At 38.3% G+C, this 14,883-nt stretch overlaps 1 protein-coding gene across 1 annotated transcript; it reads right to left on the bottom strand.

Annotated features, from left to right (window-relative positions):
• Nucleotides 1-92: 92 nt before the first annotated feature.
• Nucleotides 93-14,671, bottom strand: arrb2b (arrestin, beta 2b). The gene is made up of 13 exons (XM_020936390.2): nucleotides 14,543-14,671; nucleotides 11,435-11,465; nucleotides 11,298-11,358; nucleotides 9,838-9,882; nucleotides 9,564-9,760; nucleotides 6,677-6,940; nucleotides 5,272-5,356; nucleotides 5,121-5,193; nucleotides 3,882-4,019; nucleotides 3,584-3,667; nucleotides 2,983-3,059; nucleotides 2,851-2,896; nucleotides 93-533 (listed from the first exon to the last, which is right to left on the bottom strand). Exons 1-13 carry the CDS (start codon nucleotides 14,563-14,565, stop codon nucleotides 440-442), a joined length of 1,218 nt encoding a protein of 405 aa, XP_020792049.1. The 5' UTR covers nucleotides 14,566-14,671; the 3' UTR covers nucleotides 93-439.
• Nucleotides 14,672-14,883: the final 212 nt, after the last annotated feature.

The following is a 14,883-nucleotide window of genomic DNA, read 5'->3' as shown; positions in this document are numbered from 1 at the left end:
TTAAGAGTTGAGTAATTAACCCTCATACATTCTTCAAAGCTTTCAGTAATACAAATAAAGTATGCTTTAAATTTAAAATAACGATCAACACATTTGTTTAAGTAATACTATCATAGCTTTTTAATATTTAGTAGTATCAATACATAGATGGCAGTGCAACAGAATTACCACTGTATGGAATGTATTCAGGCCAACTTGTGACAATTAAAAACTTGAGAACCAATATTTTTTGCACATATTAACAAAGACATGCTATTTAAAACATTTCAATCACAAAAGACACTATCAAACATATAGACAATCTCCACCAGTAATTATCCCACAGGTAGTTGTGTAAAGGCCACTATAAATGTTGATAATAAATGTTCATACAAGTTCAATATTACAGTGCACAGTGCTTGTGTGTAGAAGTGTTCCTCAGTAGTGGCTACAGTTGAAGCTAGCAGAATGGGTCTTCCTCCTTGTCATTCATATCAGTAAACTGCAGACGAGCAAAATCTTCAAACACCAAGTCATCCACCTGTGACGGTGCACTACAAAGAAGAAGAATTTATATTACAATTCATCATTACAGGCTTGTATTCATTATTGGAAGAACATGACTGAGGTATAACTACTGGAATAATAATTGTTAGCATTTGTTATACTAAAATTGCAAAAGGATAAAACAATCAAGGCTCAACACATTAAAAATTTATAAGAGCTTTTGATGAGAGACATAAGAAGGTTGATTTCATATTCAGAACGTTGGCTTAAATCCGTGTATCATTCGTTCATTCGTTTTTCAAAATAAAACCAAAAATAAGAAAACGAAAAAACTATTTTCTTATGAAAAAAATTGATAATGATTCATTTTTTCAGCTTTCGATTTTGTGTTAAAATGAATAATAAAATGTTTCCGTGACTTAAACTGCGATGCCGGACTTTTACATTGCATACGGACTAAACCAGGACTGAACCAGGACTAAAACAGGATTAAAACAGGACCATGTCTAAACCAGGTTTCAAGCAGAACTGAACCAGGACTAAACCAGGACTAAACCAGGACTAAACTGGTCTCAGTCCTGTTCTCAATCCCGTTCTTGTCCCAGTATGGTCCTGGTTTCAGCCCCGCTCTCAGTCCCGGTCTCAGTCCTAAACCAGGACTGAACCAGGAGTGTTGGGACGGGCCTGGAGGTGCGCCCTCGTAGACTGTTGGGTGATCAGAACTCAGACTGGGACTCAGACCAGGACCAGACCAGTACTGAGACTGGTTCAGTCCTGGTTCAGTACGTATGTGGTGCATAAGTTCGGCATTGCAGTTTAAGTAAAAGAAAAGTCAAGCAAATCGTTATCTGTTTTTTAATTTTGGTTTTGGAAACAAATAATGAAGAAAATAGTTGTTTTTTCGTTTTCTTATTTTTGGGTTTATTTTGAAAAATAAATGAATGAATGAATGATACATGGACTGGCTTGTCTTGCATGATCTGAATAGGTTTTCATCTTAAATCTTAAACATATCCTGCTCTTTTGCTTTTATTTTGGACTTAAATCCAAATAAGAACATGAAAATAAACTGTGAATTATCTTAATTTTTACACTGGATTCCCGATCTGTCAGAACCCCCCCATGACCTACCTTGGTTTAAGTAATTTTATCAGAGGTGGAAACAAATCGTCGTTTTGCAAGTCTCAAGAAAGTCTCAAGTCTCTGACCTCAAGTCCAAGTCAAGTCCCAAGTCAAATACAAGCAAGTCCAAGTCGAGTCCAAGTCGTCTGCTTTGAGCTTCAAGTCATTTCAAGTCTTTAAACCAAAGGTCCAAATATAGCTTAGATTTTTGCAATTTATATGAATTTTAAACTAAATTGTACTTATAAATTCATAGTCTATTTATATATGAGTATTTATAGAGTAAATAAGAGTTGTAGAAATATAATTTTTTCCTTTGTAAATGTCTTGACAAGATCTTAGAGTGATTCATTACAGTTAGAATAGAATAAATTCAGATTTAAAAGTGCTTCTCAAGTATTCTCAAGTCACAGGCCTCAAATCCAAGTGAAATCCCAAGTCACTGTCCTTCAAGTCCATGTTGAGTTCCAAGTCTTAGTCCATTTTAGTCCTAAAAATAGTGACTCAAGTCTGACTCGAGTCCAAGTCACGACTTGTAAGTCCCCACCTCTGAATCTTATGCATAATATTGTGTGTGCCAAAAATACCACAATGCCAAAAGTATAATACTATATAATTAGGGATGTAACAATAACAGAAATATCGTGATATCTTATCGTCAAAGTTCTCACAATAATATCGTGGACCATCACAATATATCGAATTACAAGTCTCTTTGCTTAAATTAATAGTTTTGGTGCAGCAATAGCTAAAATAAAAAAAAAACAGAGGGAACTCCTTTGCTGTTTTAGGGCAGACTACATGAAGAAATAACAATTCAAATCACTTTTAAGTCTTAGTTCTTTGGGTTAAGTCTTGTCAAGGCATTTTAAGAGGAAAAAGTAGCATATTCACAGTTTTGTCAGCCTCCACAAAACATCACAATAAATATCGTATCGTGAGATGTATATTGTGAAAATAGTATATTGTGAAAATATCATACTGAGAGATTCGGATATCGTTACATTCCTATATATAATACTAAGAAACATGCATTGGATGTGCTGGCCATGTAGACTTTAATCACCTGAGCTGTTTGCAAAAGCTTAGCTCCGATATTTGCAGACTTTTGAGCTTTCCTTGCTGATTTGCTGCACTCCAATCACAATAAGTGAATTGTTTAAAGCCTGCCTAAAGCCTTGTTGCAGTGCGGTGATAGATTCATATTGATCAGCTGCGCTAGAATTACATGGCCGCACTTACTTAGTCTCCAGCTCTATCAGGTTTGTGTCCACGAGAACACCAGTCTCTGCAGCAGGGATGAAATAACACAAAGAGTTAATTAGATGTTCCCTGATTATTTAGTATTATATAGATTTACGTGAAAGGGATTACCAGGTTGTGGAGGAGTGGGCGTCTCTTCTTTAGGCTTGGGATGCATCAGGACAAATGGAAGCTCCACCGCCACGTCCCTAAAGACCAAAGGTTACCATGCAATCAACAAAACACAAATAATGATCACATACTGTTTCACGTTGTTTGCAGCCATGGCAGGCGTGTCATTATGGCCATTATCTTTTGTTGCTCTCTCATTGCCCACCAAGGACAAATGAGCTTCAGAGGAAATCCAATTATGTTTTTTTTTTTGTTCAACCACCCACTATTTTGTGTCTTTCTTTGAGTCTTCATGTAATCAGGTTGTTGAGTCTAATTTCTAATGAATGCGTTTAGAGATGTGCATAGTTGGACAAACAAATAAGGGTGTCAAGGAAATTTCATATGTTTCAATATTAGAGAGCAAACAACACCTATGAAATAAATTTAGACAGTAAACCTACTTGAACAACAACTATAATGCTCACTAATAATTTGTTATTTATTACAACAAATTTGTTACATGAAAAAACAGTGAGTGTATTCAAATATCGATCCATAACTCCACTGTTTTACTGCAGATCAAACATACAATTTATACAATGTCAGATGGTTCACTTACGCTCCAAGAGATACCACAGCTTTGACCCGGACTTTGTAGGACACCAGGATTCCCATAGTCTCCTTATCTGATGCCTCTTTCATTCTGTAACAGATTTACACTATTGTATTAATGTCTGCTGGGTTTTATTTTATGAATTGTCAATGTACAGTACCTCTATTGCATATATCTATTGGCACAGTGACATGAATGTGCAAAAGAGGCATTCTAACTTCAGAATAACCAACACTAGTGAAAAAGCTGGAAAATATTTCATCAACAGTGCCAACAGAGGTCACTGTATTAGCTTTGTGCTTACATGGTGCTGGAGGCCAAGTTGGTGTCTTCATGTTTGAGTTTCCCGTCCAGAGCGAGGCCTCTCTTCTCTCTGTTGGGCCCTAACACTGGAGTCAGAGTGTAGATCTTACACAGGGTGGAGCTGGGACTCACCTGGTCCCTGTAGACAGAGGACATCAAATTATATTCACCACAGCATACAATAATAGAAGAGCTAGTCACATATCATTTTACAAGCTACAAAACCAATAAGACATTTTAATAATACATTTTTGTTGCATCTATTTATTGAAGGTGCACTAAATAACTTTGTTGGTGGAGGGTCTGTCATTTACTTCATCATCTTTATGGAGATGTTACTGTTTGGCCTACAGTGTTCCACAGTATGGCATTAAACTTATCTACCTCCATGAAGACAAGCACCCCGGTCCAGAGTCCTGCACGGGTCAATTTTTGGAGAACCGCACCCTCCCGCACCCATGCAGTACAGCAGCGCACCCGCCAATTAACCCATATAATATCAAAGTTAAACCCGCACCTGGCCAGACCCGTTAACATTCCACCCGTTACCAGCCTGTGCCCGTGAAAAATCACAAACAAATTAAATGCATTCTAACTGAAGCATCCATCAGAATATAAATTGAAAGGTTACGATGTCAAGAATTACAATCATAAAATGAATTTAAACGGTTACGCCTTCTTCAGTACGAATACGAATTCACGACTTTATTGTCAAAAATCCGTTATCACACAGGCATTATTTATTGAGCAGAAGAAACATTGATCAAGATGCAGGACTTTTGCACTGCACACGCCACAGACTGAACCAGGACTAAACCAGGACTACCCCAGGACAGATTCCGGGACTGAACCAGGACTGCCGGTCATGACGGGCTCGGAGGTGTGCCTGCGTAGACTGTCATGTGGCTGCAGGCGATAGGTCCAGCATAGAGCTCTGCTCTGCTCTTCTCTCTCTCTCTCAAATCCAAGATTAGTCCTGGTTTAGATCTGGTTTATACCTGGTTTAGACCTGGTGTAGTCCTGGTGTAGTCCTGATTTTGTCCTGACCAACCCGTGTGTAATTACTACCCACCCGCATACCTGCCCGTAAAATTCCAGAACGTTAAATCCTGCCCGTTTCAGCAACTATTTGCGGGTACAATCTGGTACCCGGCCCATTGCAGGACTCTGCCCCACTCTATGGAGAGGCCACCTGGTTCATATGACTTTAAACTCTAGCAGTGTGAAGTAGTGTACTCACTCTGCTTCAACCATTGCTACTGGACACATGTACTGTGCGGTGGAGAAGAGGCAGATGTCTGCATACTGACGAACTACAACATCACAATTGCAGTGGTATTAGCAGAATGTTAATACACACAGAGTACAGTATATTTATTTGAAAGAATTACCAGATACTTTGATCTTCTTGACATTCTTGGTGGAGTTGTTTGTGACATGGACATTGATGTTTATAGGCTCTCCATGGTAATACAACTGCCAAAGAAAGCAGAGACTTAGATTAGATAGATTTAGACAATCTTTATTGATCCACAAGGGAAATTATTTGGACACAGTAATTCACACATTACGATATAATAACATAGAGTAAAAAATATAAATGGTAATAATAAATTCTAAATAAGTAGCAAAAAGATAGCAAGAGACAGATGTCAAATAAGACATAATTATATAAATGTATAACTACAAGTCAAAATAAAAAATAAGCAATAAAGTACAAAATCTCAGCTTTATACAAGACGTCATAGGAAGACAGTGCAACAATGAAGATTGACAGGACATTGGGTTATCCATTACATAAGGGCGAGTTGTTGTACAGTTGTAGGGAGTATTATCTGTCCCTCTATAGTCTGCTCTCCATCATGGACACTCCTGCTCACCCACTGAACCAGTTTGTCCAGTGTCCTCGTGTCCCTCACTGTGACAAATGTCTCCAGCTCACAGCCGATCACGTGACCAGCTTTACAGATCAGTTTGTGAATATGCCCAGTGTCCCTTTTAGTAATTGTCATGGTCAATGATAAAAAGTAATAATGCTATTGCTAACTATATGCAGAATCTCGAAATTTCCATCACCCATTGACCGTACAGTACTTCTCACACACCATTCTGTGTTGGACCCTCCTGTTACTTTTATCTTTTAGCACAAACAGAGTAGGAGAAGTGTCTCACCCAAACACACAACTAGTTGTTTGTTAGTTGTCACTTGTTTAGGGTGACCAAACGTCCCTATTTACCAGTCCCAGTTTTGACCCCTGTGTCCCGTCCCAGTGGATTTATCTAAAACCAGTGATTTGTTCCAGCTTTATATAAGAAATGTCCCAGATCTCCCTATTTTTGACCAATCTGATACCTGCTATGAGTAAAGAGAAGCATTAATTGTCATTTGTTAAGGCAAAATACAAGAATTCTGCTTAAAAACCAAATCAAAACAAAGAAAATATGACTATACTGACTCACTTGTTAGTCATGAGTGATCTCTGCATAACAACTTTCCTCAATTACACTCTTGTTTCACAATTTTATTATTACCAACCACCAAAAAAATGGGGATGTAGTTTTTTATTTAGAAACTCTGGTCACACTACACTTTTAGACTTACTCACAGTGGGAAGAGCAACCACAACTTTTACTCAAGTTAGAGCAATGTTACTGCAAACTGAATATTACCTCAGTATGAGTAAAAATATGGTGTCTAAAAACTATAATTTCTTTAAACAGTTACTCGATTAAATGCAATTGAGTACTCCCCACCCATGCCCCAGTAAAAAAGTATACAACAATAAAATGGTGTACCTCTTTGTCCAGTGACGCTTCCAAATGCAGCGACCGGTCCGACATGAGGAAGTTGCGGCTCGTCTCCACCATGGGCTGTGGGCCGGGGTTCTCGGGGGCGTACTGGACTTTTCGGATGAGGAGGTGCACTGAGTTCCTTTGGTGGATCTTTTCGTCCTCAGCCTTGGCACAGAACACCTGGAGCTCGAAGTCCACTCCGCAGGCCTTCCCTGTGTCCTCTGGGCCGGGCTGCAGTGTCACGGAGCACGGCAGGTTGTGTGGGATCTGGAAAAAATAGAATCACTACTAACCATACTTTAAAAATACTTGGATTCAAAGTGGTACGTTAATCTTTGCCTGAAATGTTCCACAGTATGGCATTAAACATGTATTGTATTTAATCAGTTATTATTTATTTTATTGTGTGAAAAATCCCTCAGTCATCCAGATAGAATTCATGGCAAAGGAGAAATCCAATTTGTCAACTGGACAAAGTTTATTTGGTTGATTACATTTTGCAGCTGAACAGAGTGCCTTGGCCTCTTATCCAGGAACTCCACCCAAACACTCGTATCATTATGTGGACGAAAATTTTGAAGATGTCAAGGAGAACACATTGGCTTAGATTGTCCAGTAACGACAGGAGAAGACCGGCAACTCCAGGTGGAGGTCTTCAGGAATCTCACACACACACAACACACCACAACACCGTAACCCACTGCAACACAAACTTGGAGATATTCAGACACTACAACACAGGGCTCAAGTCATGCCTACAAGCACAGATAGAAAGGAGAAAGAAGAACAACATGTGCAGAAAGCCCTCTCAGTTTGCTGATATCCAAAATGGGCGTTCAATAAAATAAAGAGAGTTAAAAAACAGGACAACAGAGAATCAGAACCCAGGAAAAGGGCATAACTTTTCCTTATATGGTTGATGTTTCTGAAAAACTACAGAGGATTTTCAGACAACATGAGATTCCAGTATATTTCAAACCCACAAACACTTTAAGACAAAAACTGGTCGACCCAAAGGACAAAACACAGAGCTGCAAACAAAGCAATGTGGTCTACTCCATTCAGTGTAGTGAAGACTGCAGTGAGCACTACACTGGAGAAATGAAACAGCCACTTCACAAGAGGATGTATCAACACAGATGAGAGAGCAACACAGGACCTCAGTCTGCTGTGCATTTCCACTTAAAAGCCTCGGGCCACTCTTTTGAGGACAGTGAGGTACAGATCTTAGCCAGAGAAAAGAATTGGTTAGCTAGATAGACACCATCTATCTCCTATTTACAACTCCATCCTCAAACCTAAATCAAAACAAACAAGAGAGCAATAGCTGGAGCCAGGTCAGGTCCAGAGATGTGAAAGCTCCATTATGGCCCTGAAGGATTCTGCTAATATAACTCCATACTCAGTGCAGTTCAATAGGCCTAGCTAACAAACAGAAACTATAAACAAGTAGGTGTGTTAATTTCAGAGTAGTTTCATTGTAGTTAGCTCCTGCCTGTAGACAAATATAAGGAAGTGTCCACCAGCGTCTGACCAGAACTGAAGATGCAGCTTGGATGAGCTGCGAAATGTATTCAACCAAATAAACCTTGACAAATTGAATTTCTCCTTTGCTATTCAATTTATTTTTCACCTATACTTTGGCCTGGTGGTGCCCCCTGCCCATTTCCATGGAGATAAATAAGTTAAATAACATCTCCATGAAGACAGGTGATGATCAGGTGATGATTCTCCACAAGAAAAGTTACATAGTGCACAAAACAAAACAAGTGCATAAAACGCACAGAAGATGGATGTATTCTGTGCCAGCCCCTGCATTTACATGGTCAATATTTAGATCTGATTAATGGATTAATTTGATGGTCAGATTAGAATATTGTTTGCAGTTTGTCTGTAATCCTTCTTCTTGTCTTGTTTGCAGGTGCTGGACAGACACACCCATTAGAAAAAGTACATAGTAAAACTTTAAGGGTTATTGAAAGTGTACACAGGGCCTGTCAGCTGCAATGTTTACCGTCTTTGTTGAAACCAAATATTTAGTTTTAAGGAGAATCTTGAGGTAAAGGTGAAATCATCTTGGTTTGAATCATGCATGGAGCCTGTTAACATGTTGCTTTGGGTTGTAACATAAAAGTGTTGTTATTCATAAGAATGAGTCCAATAAACCCAGCGCTTCTAAAGGGAGGTCCCAGAGCGATGTGAGGTGATAGATGGGTTTAATACACAGACAACCTTCCCACGCACAATAAAATTACTACAGACACTTTGTTTAATATCTGTCTTATAAGAATGAACAAGGAACGTTACTGCAAAGCAACAATTTACCACCACATAAAAAATTATTATTACCTAATGTTTGTGATAAATGCTATGGGAATAATAATAGAAAAAGATAGCTGGCAATGAACAATGTTTCTATCACTGTTATATAACATTGTTTTTTACCAGACCAACCAGCCACATTGGTTCTAGAGGCTTTTGAAAAAATAAAAAATAAAATAAAAAATTACAAGGCACACATGCATTAACTACCCTAATCAGTATAATTCATATCAGTATTAAATCAATTTTTAGGTAATTTTGAGCTGTCCTGCTATACATTAGTAGGTAAAAACAATATATGAAAAGAGATTTGGATATTGTTGCATCTCTAATTGTGAGCCTCTCCACCATATCATGAGCTTTCCCATGATATCTCAATAAATATCGTACCGTGAGGTTCATACCGTGACGATATTGTATCTTGAGACTTGGATATCATTACACCCCTATTTAATAACATACATTTCTACTCAAGATTTCTACCATATCATGTTTGCAGTGTAGTTTGAATCTTACAATATGAGCCCAAATATAAAACATAGTTAGTTTTGGTGTGTGGGTACATTACCGAGAAGTTGAAGGGGTAGGCATATTGTCCTAATTTTTTGAAGAGTTTCTCCTGCAGTGGACTGAGAATCTGCTGAGATACAGGAGGGCAGGGGAACACTTGGACTGTGCTGCTGAAGAGAACTTTACGAAAAGACAGCCCCAGGACGTCCAGATCCTCACGGCCATACCGGAACGCACATGTGAGGGTCACGAATACTACAGAGAATAAGAGTAAATGAATAGGATTTGGGGTTTGGATTTGGCATTTGTTTAAACTATAAAGACACACTTACCTTTGCGGTCTTTGAGATACTCTGGATCTACAAGTACCATGCCATCTGAAAATATACATTCACTATTTAATTAATGTTTATCAACTGGAGTGTTTCTCCACTGATACGAAAGTTGACAGTCCTGCGCTTGACATAAACATCACTAGAGTAATCAGATCCACTGACCCACAGCTTGGCAGTGCGATTCCAACTCTGAGCTCCCACAGATAAATGCTGTCAATCATCTGCGTACACTGGTGTAAGAATGTGTGTAAATGGGAGAGTGGTTCCTTGATATAAAAAGTGAAAACTTTTGAAAACTTCACCATTCATCACAGATAGAGTATTTTGTACTAAATTGTTAATTGCAATGGCAACCAAGCTAAATTTTCATCATATATTTTTTAAAATTCTTGTGTATCTCTTATTACTTTATTGACTAAATTGGAACTCAAAACTAAACTAAATTTGTATTTATGCTGAGTAGAAAGAGGAAAGAGGCACTCTGATTTGCGGTGTATTAATTAATAATTAATTAATTAATAAATACACCGCAAATCAGAGTGCCTCAGCCATCCTCTTTCTACTCAGCAAGAATTCAAGCCCTCTGGTCTGATGAGCACTGGTATGCGTAAGATTTGACCCAGTGCACCACTCCAATATCATCATTTTGTTTTAATTTGTATTTATTTTTTCAATAGATACATGATACTAGACTGAGCCTCAGTTTGGTGATCAAATTAAATATTAAAACCAGTTGTTATTGAGGAAGTGAAGTGAAATTTTTCTCCTTGTGGCATAACAAACAAAATACGATGAAGACAGCTCCTTAACATCAGCTGTTTGAGCTGTTCGCATGTAGCATAACAATCAGGACACTTGATAATTACATGAATATGCAGCGTGTCCCTGTCAGATGGAGAGGTACATGATGGGCTGACTGGCATCATAAGTTACCCATTACACGAGTCACATCCGCCTGTTATTACCACGTATCCTTTGTTTACCACTGATTACATGATTTGCACTGTTGAATAAATCTGCTGCTTTATCATTTTAAGAGGATCAATCAATAGTTCATGGGTAAATTTTCGCTTACCACTCAGTTAGCCACAACACCTTCTGATCTCTGTAGTGATATGAACCTGGTAATTACTTTAGCTGTTTTATTGACTTTGTGTAGCTGGAATGATTGACGATCTTTTGCTGCTTTATCTCATTAAAGGTTCACTATGAAACATCTGTGTGAAGAGTGCACCACCATTATATATCATTTATCCAATAACAGGTGTTTTTATTGCTCAAAAGTAGCTTAAAAAACAGACTACTCTCCACAGATCTGACCTGCATCCTGGCCTTGTTTCCATTGAGATAGATAACTCTTGCGTCATACTGTGGAATATCCTACAAGATAATCAGGTGGTGCACAAGCAAAATAAAACATCGTCAGCTATAATACTCTTGGTGTGTCTTGGACTTACCTACTGGGTCCACATGGTCCAAGTGGTCAACAAAATCCCTCTTCCCAAGATACACTGTTAGCTGAAAACAAAATATAAACATTAACAACATTTGAAATAAACAAATTAAACCACACTAAAAATGAAACTACCCATACCTTACTGTTTGGACTGGATTTTTTAAAGACCCTGAAAAAGATATTTGGAAAAGGTTTTACAAAACAACAAATTAGAGACAATATGTGACTGTTAACTGTCCTGAATATTTCTTATTTATCAAATCTACAGTTATTAATGCATATAATGTAAAGTAAGCATTAGAGCCCGACCGATATATCGGTTGGCCGATATTATCAGCTGATATGGGCAACTTTAGGCATATCGGCTATCGGCCGATATGCTTGCTGATAGGGGCCGATATTTCACGTGGGCATGTTATACCTCATTATAAAGCTTAGACTCTCTACATTCTGTTCATTTAATCCAATTTACAGACAGATAAATGTCCTAATATGTGGCTCCACATCAGTATTTATCTACGGAGTCCGTACTGTCCCTGAACACACCACAGAGTCGCGTCACTCACGTGTGTTTGTTTACACCTGCAGACACAGATCCAAACACTGAGATTATATTCTTTTTTCGGACAATCGGTTTGAGTCTGGATTAAAAGGACATTTATTAGTGCAGATTTGTGATGTGAGGAGGAGCCTGTATGAGCGGTGAGTGTTGGAAATATGTCGACTCTGAAGCTAGTTTTTGTCATTTGTTATGGGTTAGCTGCTGTAGCTCCCGCACATAAACAGACTGTTTTCTATTGGTCTGTTCTAAAGTGACTATATTGGCCGTATATTTGCTCCTGGACCTGCACTGATATGTAAATGAGCTGTGAACAGACGTGTGAATTATGACATTTGCGCAAATAATTAATTACTGCAGCGCGCACGTATTTACGGCTAAAGGCTAATAGCGCTACTTTCTTTACTAGTTATGGGTCCGTCGCGAACGAAATAACTCTTAGAACCGGCTCTTTGAAGGGAACGACGGGAGCCTGATCCTTATTGGGAGCCGTGTTTTCTCTTTTTCTCACTTTTTTTCTCTTCACGCCGCGTGATTCGTGGTTTGACAGCGGCAGCGGCTCAAAACGAAACTCTGAGAAATTTGCGTGTACGTAGGATTAAAAAAAATAAAAATAAAAAAACGAGCATATTTGACTGTAGTTTAGCATAAAATAAATAAGTCCCGGTTTAGTCCTTTTTCAGTCCTGGTTTAGACCTGGTTCAGTCCTGATTCAGTCCTGCTTTAGACATGCTTTAGTCCTGCTTGCAACAAAACAATCTGAAGAGCCACTTGGGAACCAAAAGAACCAGCAGCTTTTAGTGAGCCGAGCCAAAAGAGCCGGTTCTCTAAAAAGAACTGGAATACCCATCACTAGTGTCTAGAATGTGATGCAAAAATGCCATTAAGCCAACCTACTGTCTGTAAATATGATGTAAAGAGGCAGAATAACAATAAATGTTGCCTAAATAAACCCAAATTAAAATCCACCAGAACCAAACCTAAGTTTTTTAAACAATTCAACATTTACAGTGAATTTTTACATCACTAAATATATCGGCGATTATATCGGCTATCGGCAGCGCCAACTCCCATTATATCGGTTTCATATCGGCCACAGCAAAATCCATATCGGTCGGGCTCTAGTAAGCATTAGGGAGCTCGATTAGAGATCACATAGAGCGCTGAATGGCACTGCAAAAATGAAACAGGAAATGACCTGATAGATTCCAGGAAAAGTGAACAATTAAAATGCACATTAGAAAGCCCTCATAGGAAAACCAAATGCATTTAGGCTGCAATTTTCTACAAAGACTGTGTTAAATGCCTCTTGTGTACATACAGAGAGACAAAACAAATGTCAAAGTGGTGGTTTAAGTTAAGTTTATGTGCATACAGACAGAGGCACCAGACAATGTACATGTGAAAAAACTAGGACGCTGTGATGATCATAATTTTATATTTGACATGGGAAAACTGGGCGGAATATGAAAACAGCTACAAGGTTTTGGATGACTACGGTACTTTATTATCGATAAAACAACATATTACAGGTTCTCTAACTAAGCTAAAACTGAAGAACAAAAATTCACATACATTGCAACTAAGTATCTAAAAACAACTATATACAACATATACATTTATATAATCATGCCTTATTTGACACTAGTCTCTTTCTATCTTTTTGCTACTTATTTAGAATTTATTATTACCATTTATATTTGTACTTTTTGTTATTATAATATATTTAGATGTGTGAGCTATTGTGTCTAAGTAATTTCCCTTGTGGATCGATAAAGCTTGTCTATTTCTAACAACAACTAGATGCAATGCACCAGGAATAAACCAGGTCTAAGCTACATCTAAACCAGGACTACAATATGTCTGTGGAGGTTAAAGCTCCACACTTATTGGAAGACCAAAGATGATTTATTATGTATCTGTGAACAGTAAGATTATGATTTGATAAAAAAAAAACAAAAAAAAAACAAACTGTATTACAATTTGAGCGGATGACCCTTGTACATCAGGTTATTGGACACACAGAAGAATGTGCTAGTTTTTACTTTCTCAGGGAAAACATCAGTGACACATCCGGGCGGAGAGCAAAAAAGACCCTCACTTCCTTAATCCAGGACACCAAAAACTCAACTTCAGCAAATCCCCTCTGAACCAGGGACAGTGAGGCAAAAACTGCAAGTAATGTGCAATCTTAAGTACTGATCATGTTTTTGTTTTCCTATGGTAATTTTTGGAGTGTGGGTTTGTAAGACATTCTCCCTACTCCACTATTTTGACACAGTATATATTAAGTGTAAGCTACATAACTTGACTTGCCTATAAAATAGACCTAATATTTAACACACATAAAACCTTATAACGCTGCATGCACAAAATACGCCTCAGTCAGACAGCTTCGACGTGGAAGCTGAGCTATAAATATTAAGACATTAAAGTAATGGGAAAATGTGCCAATCTCGTTTCCTGTTATGCAGTTGTATCCAAAAGGGAACTTTCGCTGTTTCTCAGTTATCTTCCATAAACATCCTGTTGCGTAAGACCATATGTTTTATTTGGCTTACATTTAGGACTGAATCCTGAATTCTTGTTAAATTCTGAACACATTTGTCAAAATATGACGACAAAATATGCGTTTTGTAATTCTTGGTCTTTCGTGTGCAGTAGATATCTGCGATCAGGAGCCTCACCTGGTGCCTGGTTTGTCGCCCATTTCCTCTGCGCGCCGTGCGTCTTCAGACCCACAAGCCTTCAGTGCAGTTTGGGCGACGCGCGTCGTACTAGGCTACTCTTTCGGCTGCTGTGCAGAGCCACGCCCACTTCAATCACATCAGCCACAGGAAAAAAAAAAAAAAAAACATGAGTGGAGAGCATGAAAATAAATGACAAAAGAAGAAATCTGTAATGTTTACTAGGGAGCAAAATACCATTAAAAGTAATGTCGCTGGCTCGAGTCATGATGCATGTGTTTGTCACCACAGAATGTCTGCTCTCATGTTGTTTTAATAGATCCATGTCATACCCTCACTCA

Source organism: Boleophthalmus pectinirostris, unplaced genomic scaffold, assembly GCF_026225935.1.
Source record: "Boleophthalmus pectinirostris isolate CB_2022bp ecotype Guang Dong unplaced genomic scaffold, ASM2622593v1 HiC_scaffold_20, whole genome shotgun sequence".
NCBI lineage: Eukaryota > Metazoa > Chordata > Actinopteri > Gobiiformes > Gobiidae > Boleophthalmus > Boleophthalmus pectinirostris.
Note: the sequence above shows the minus strand (reverse complement) of the source record. Positions and strands in the feature narration are given on the sequence as shown.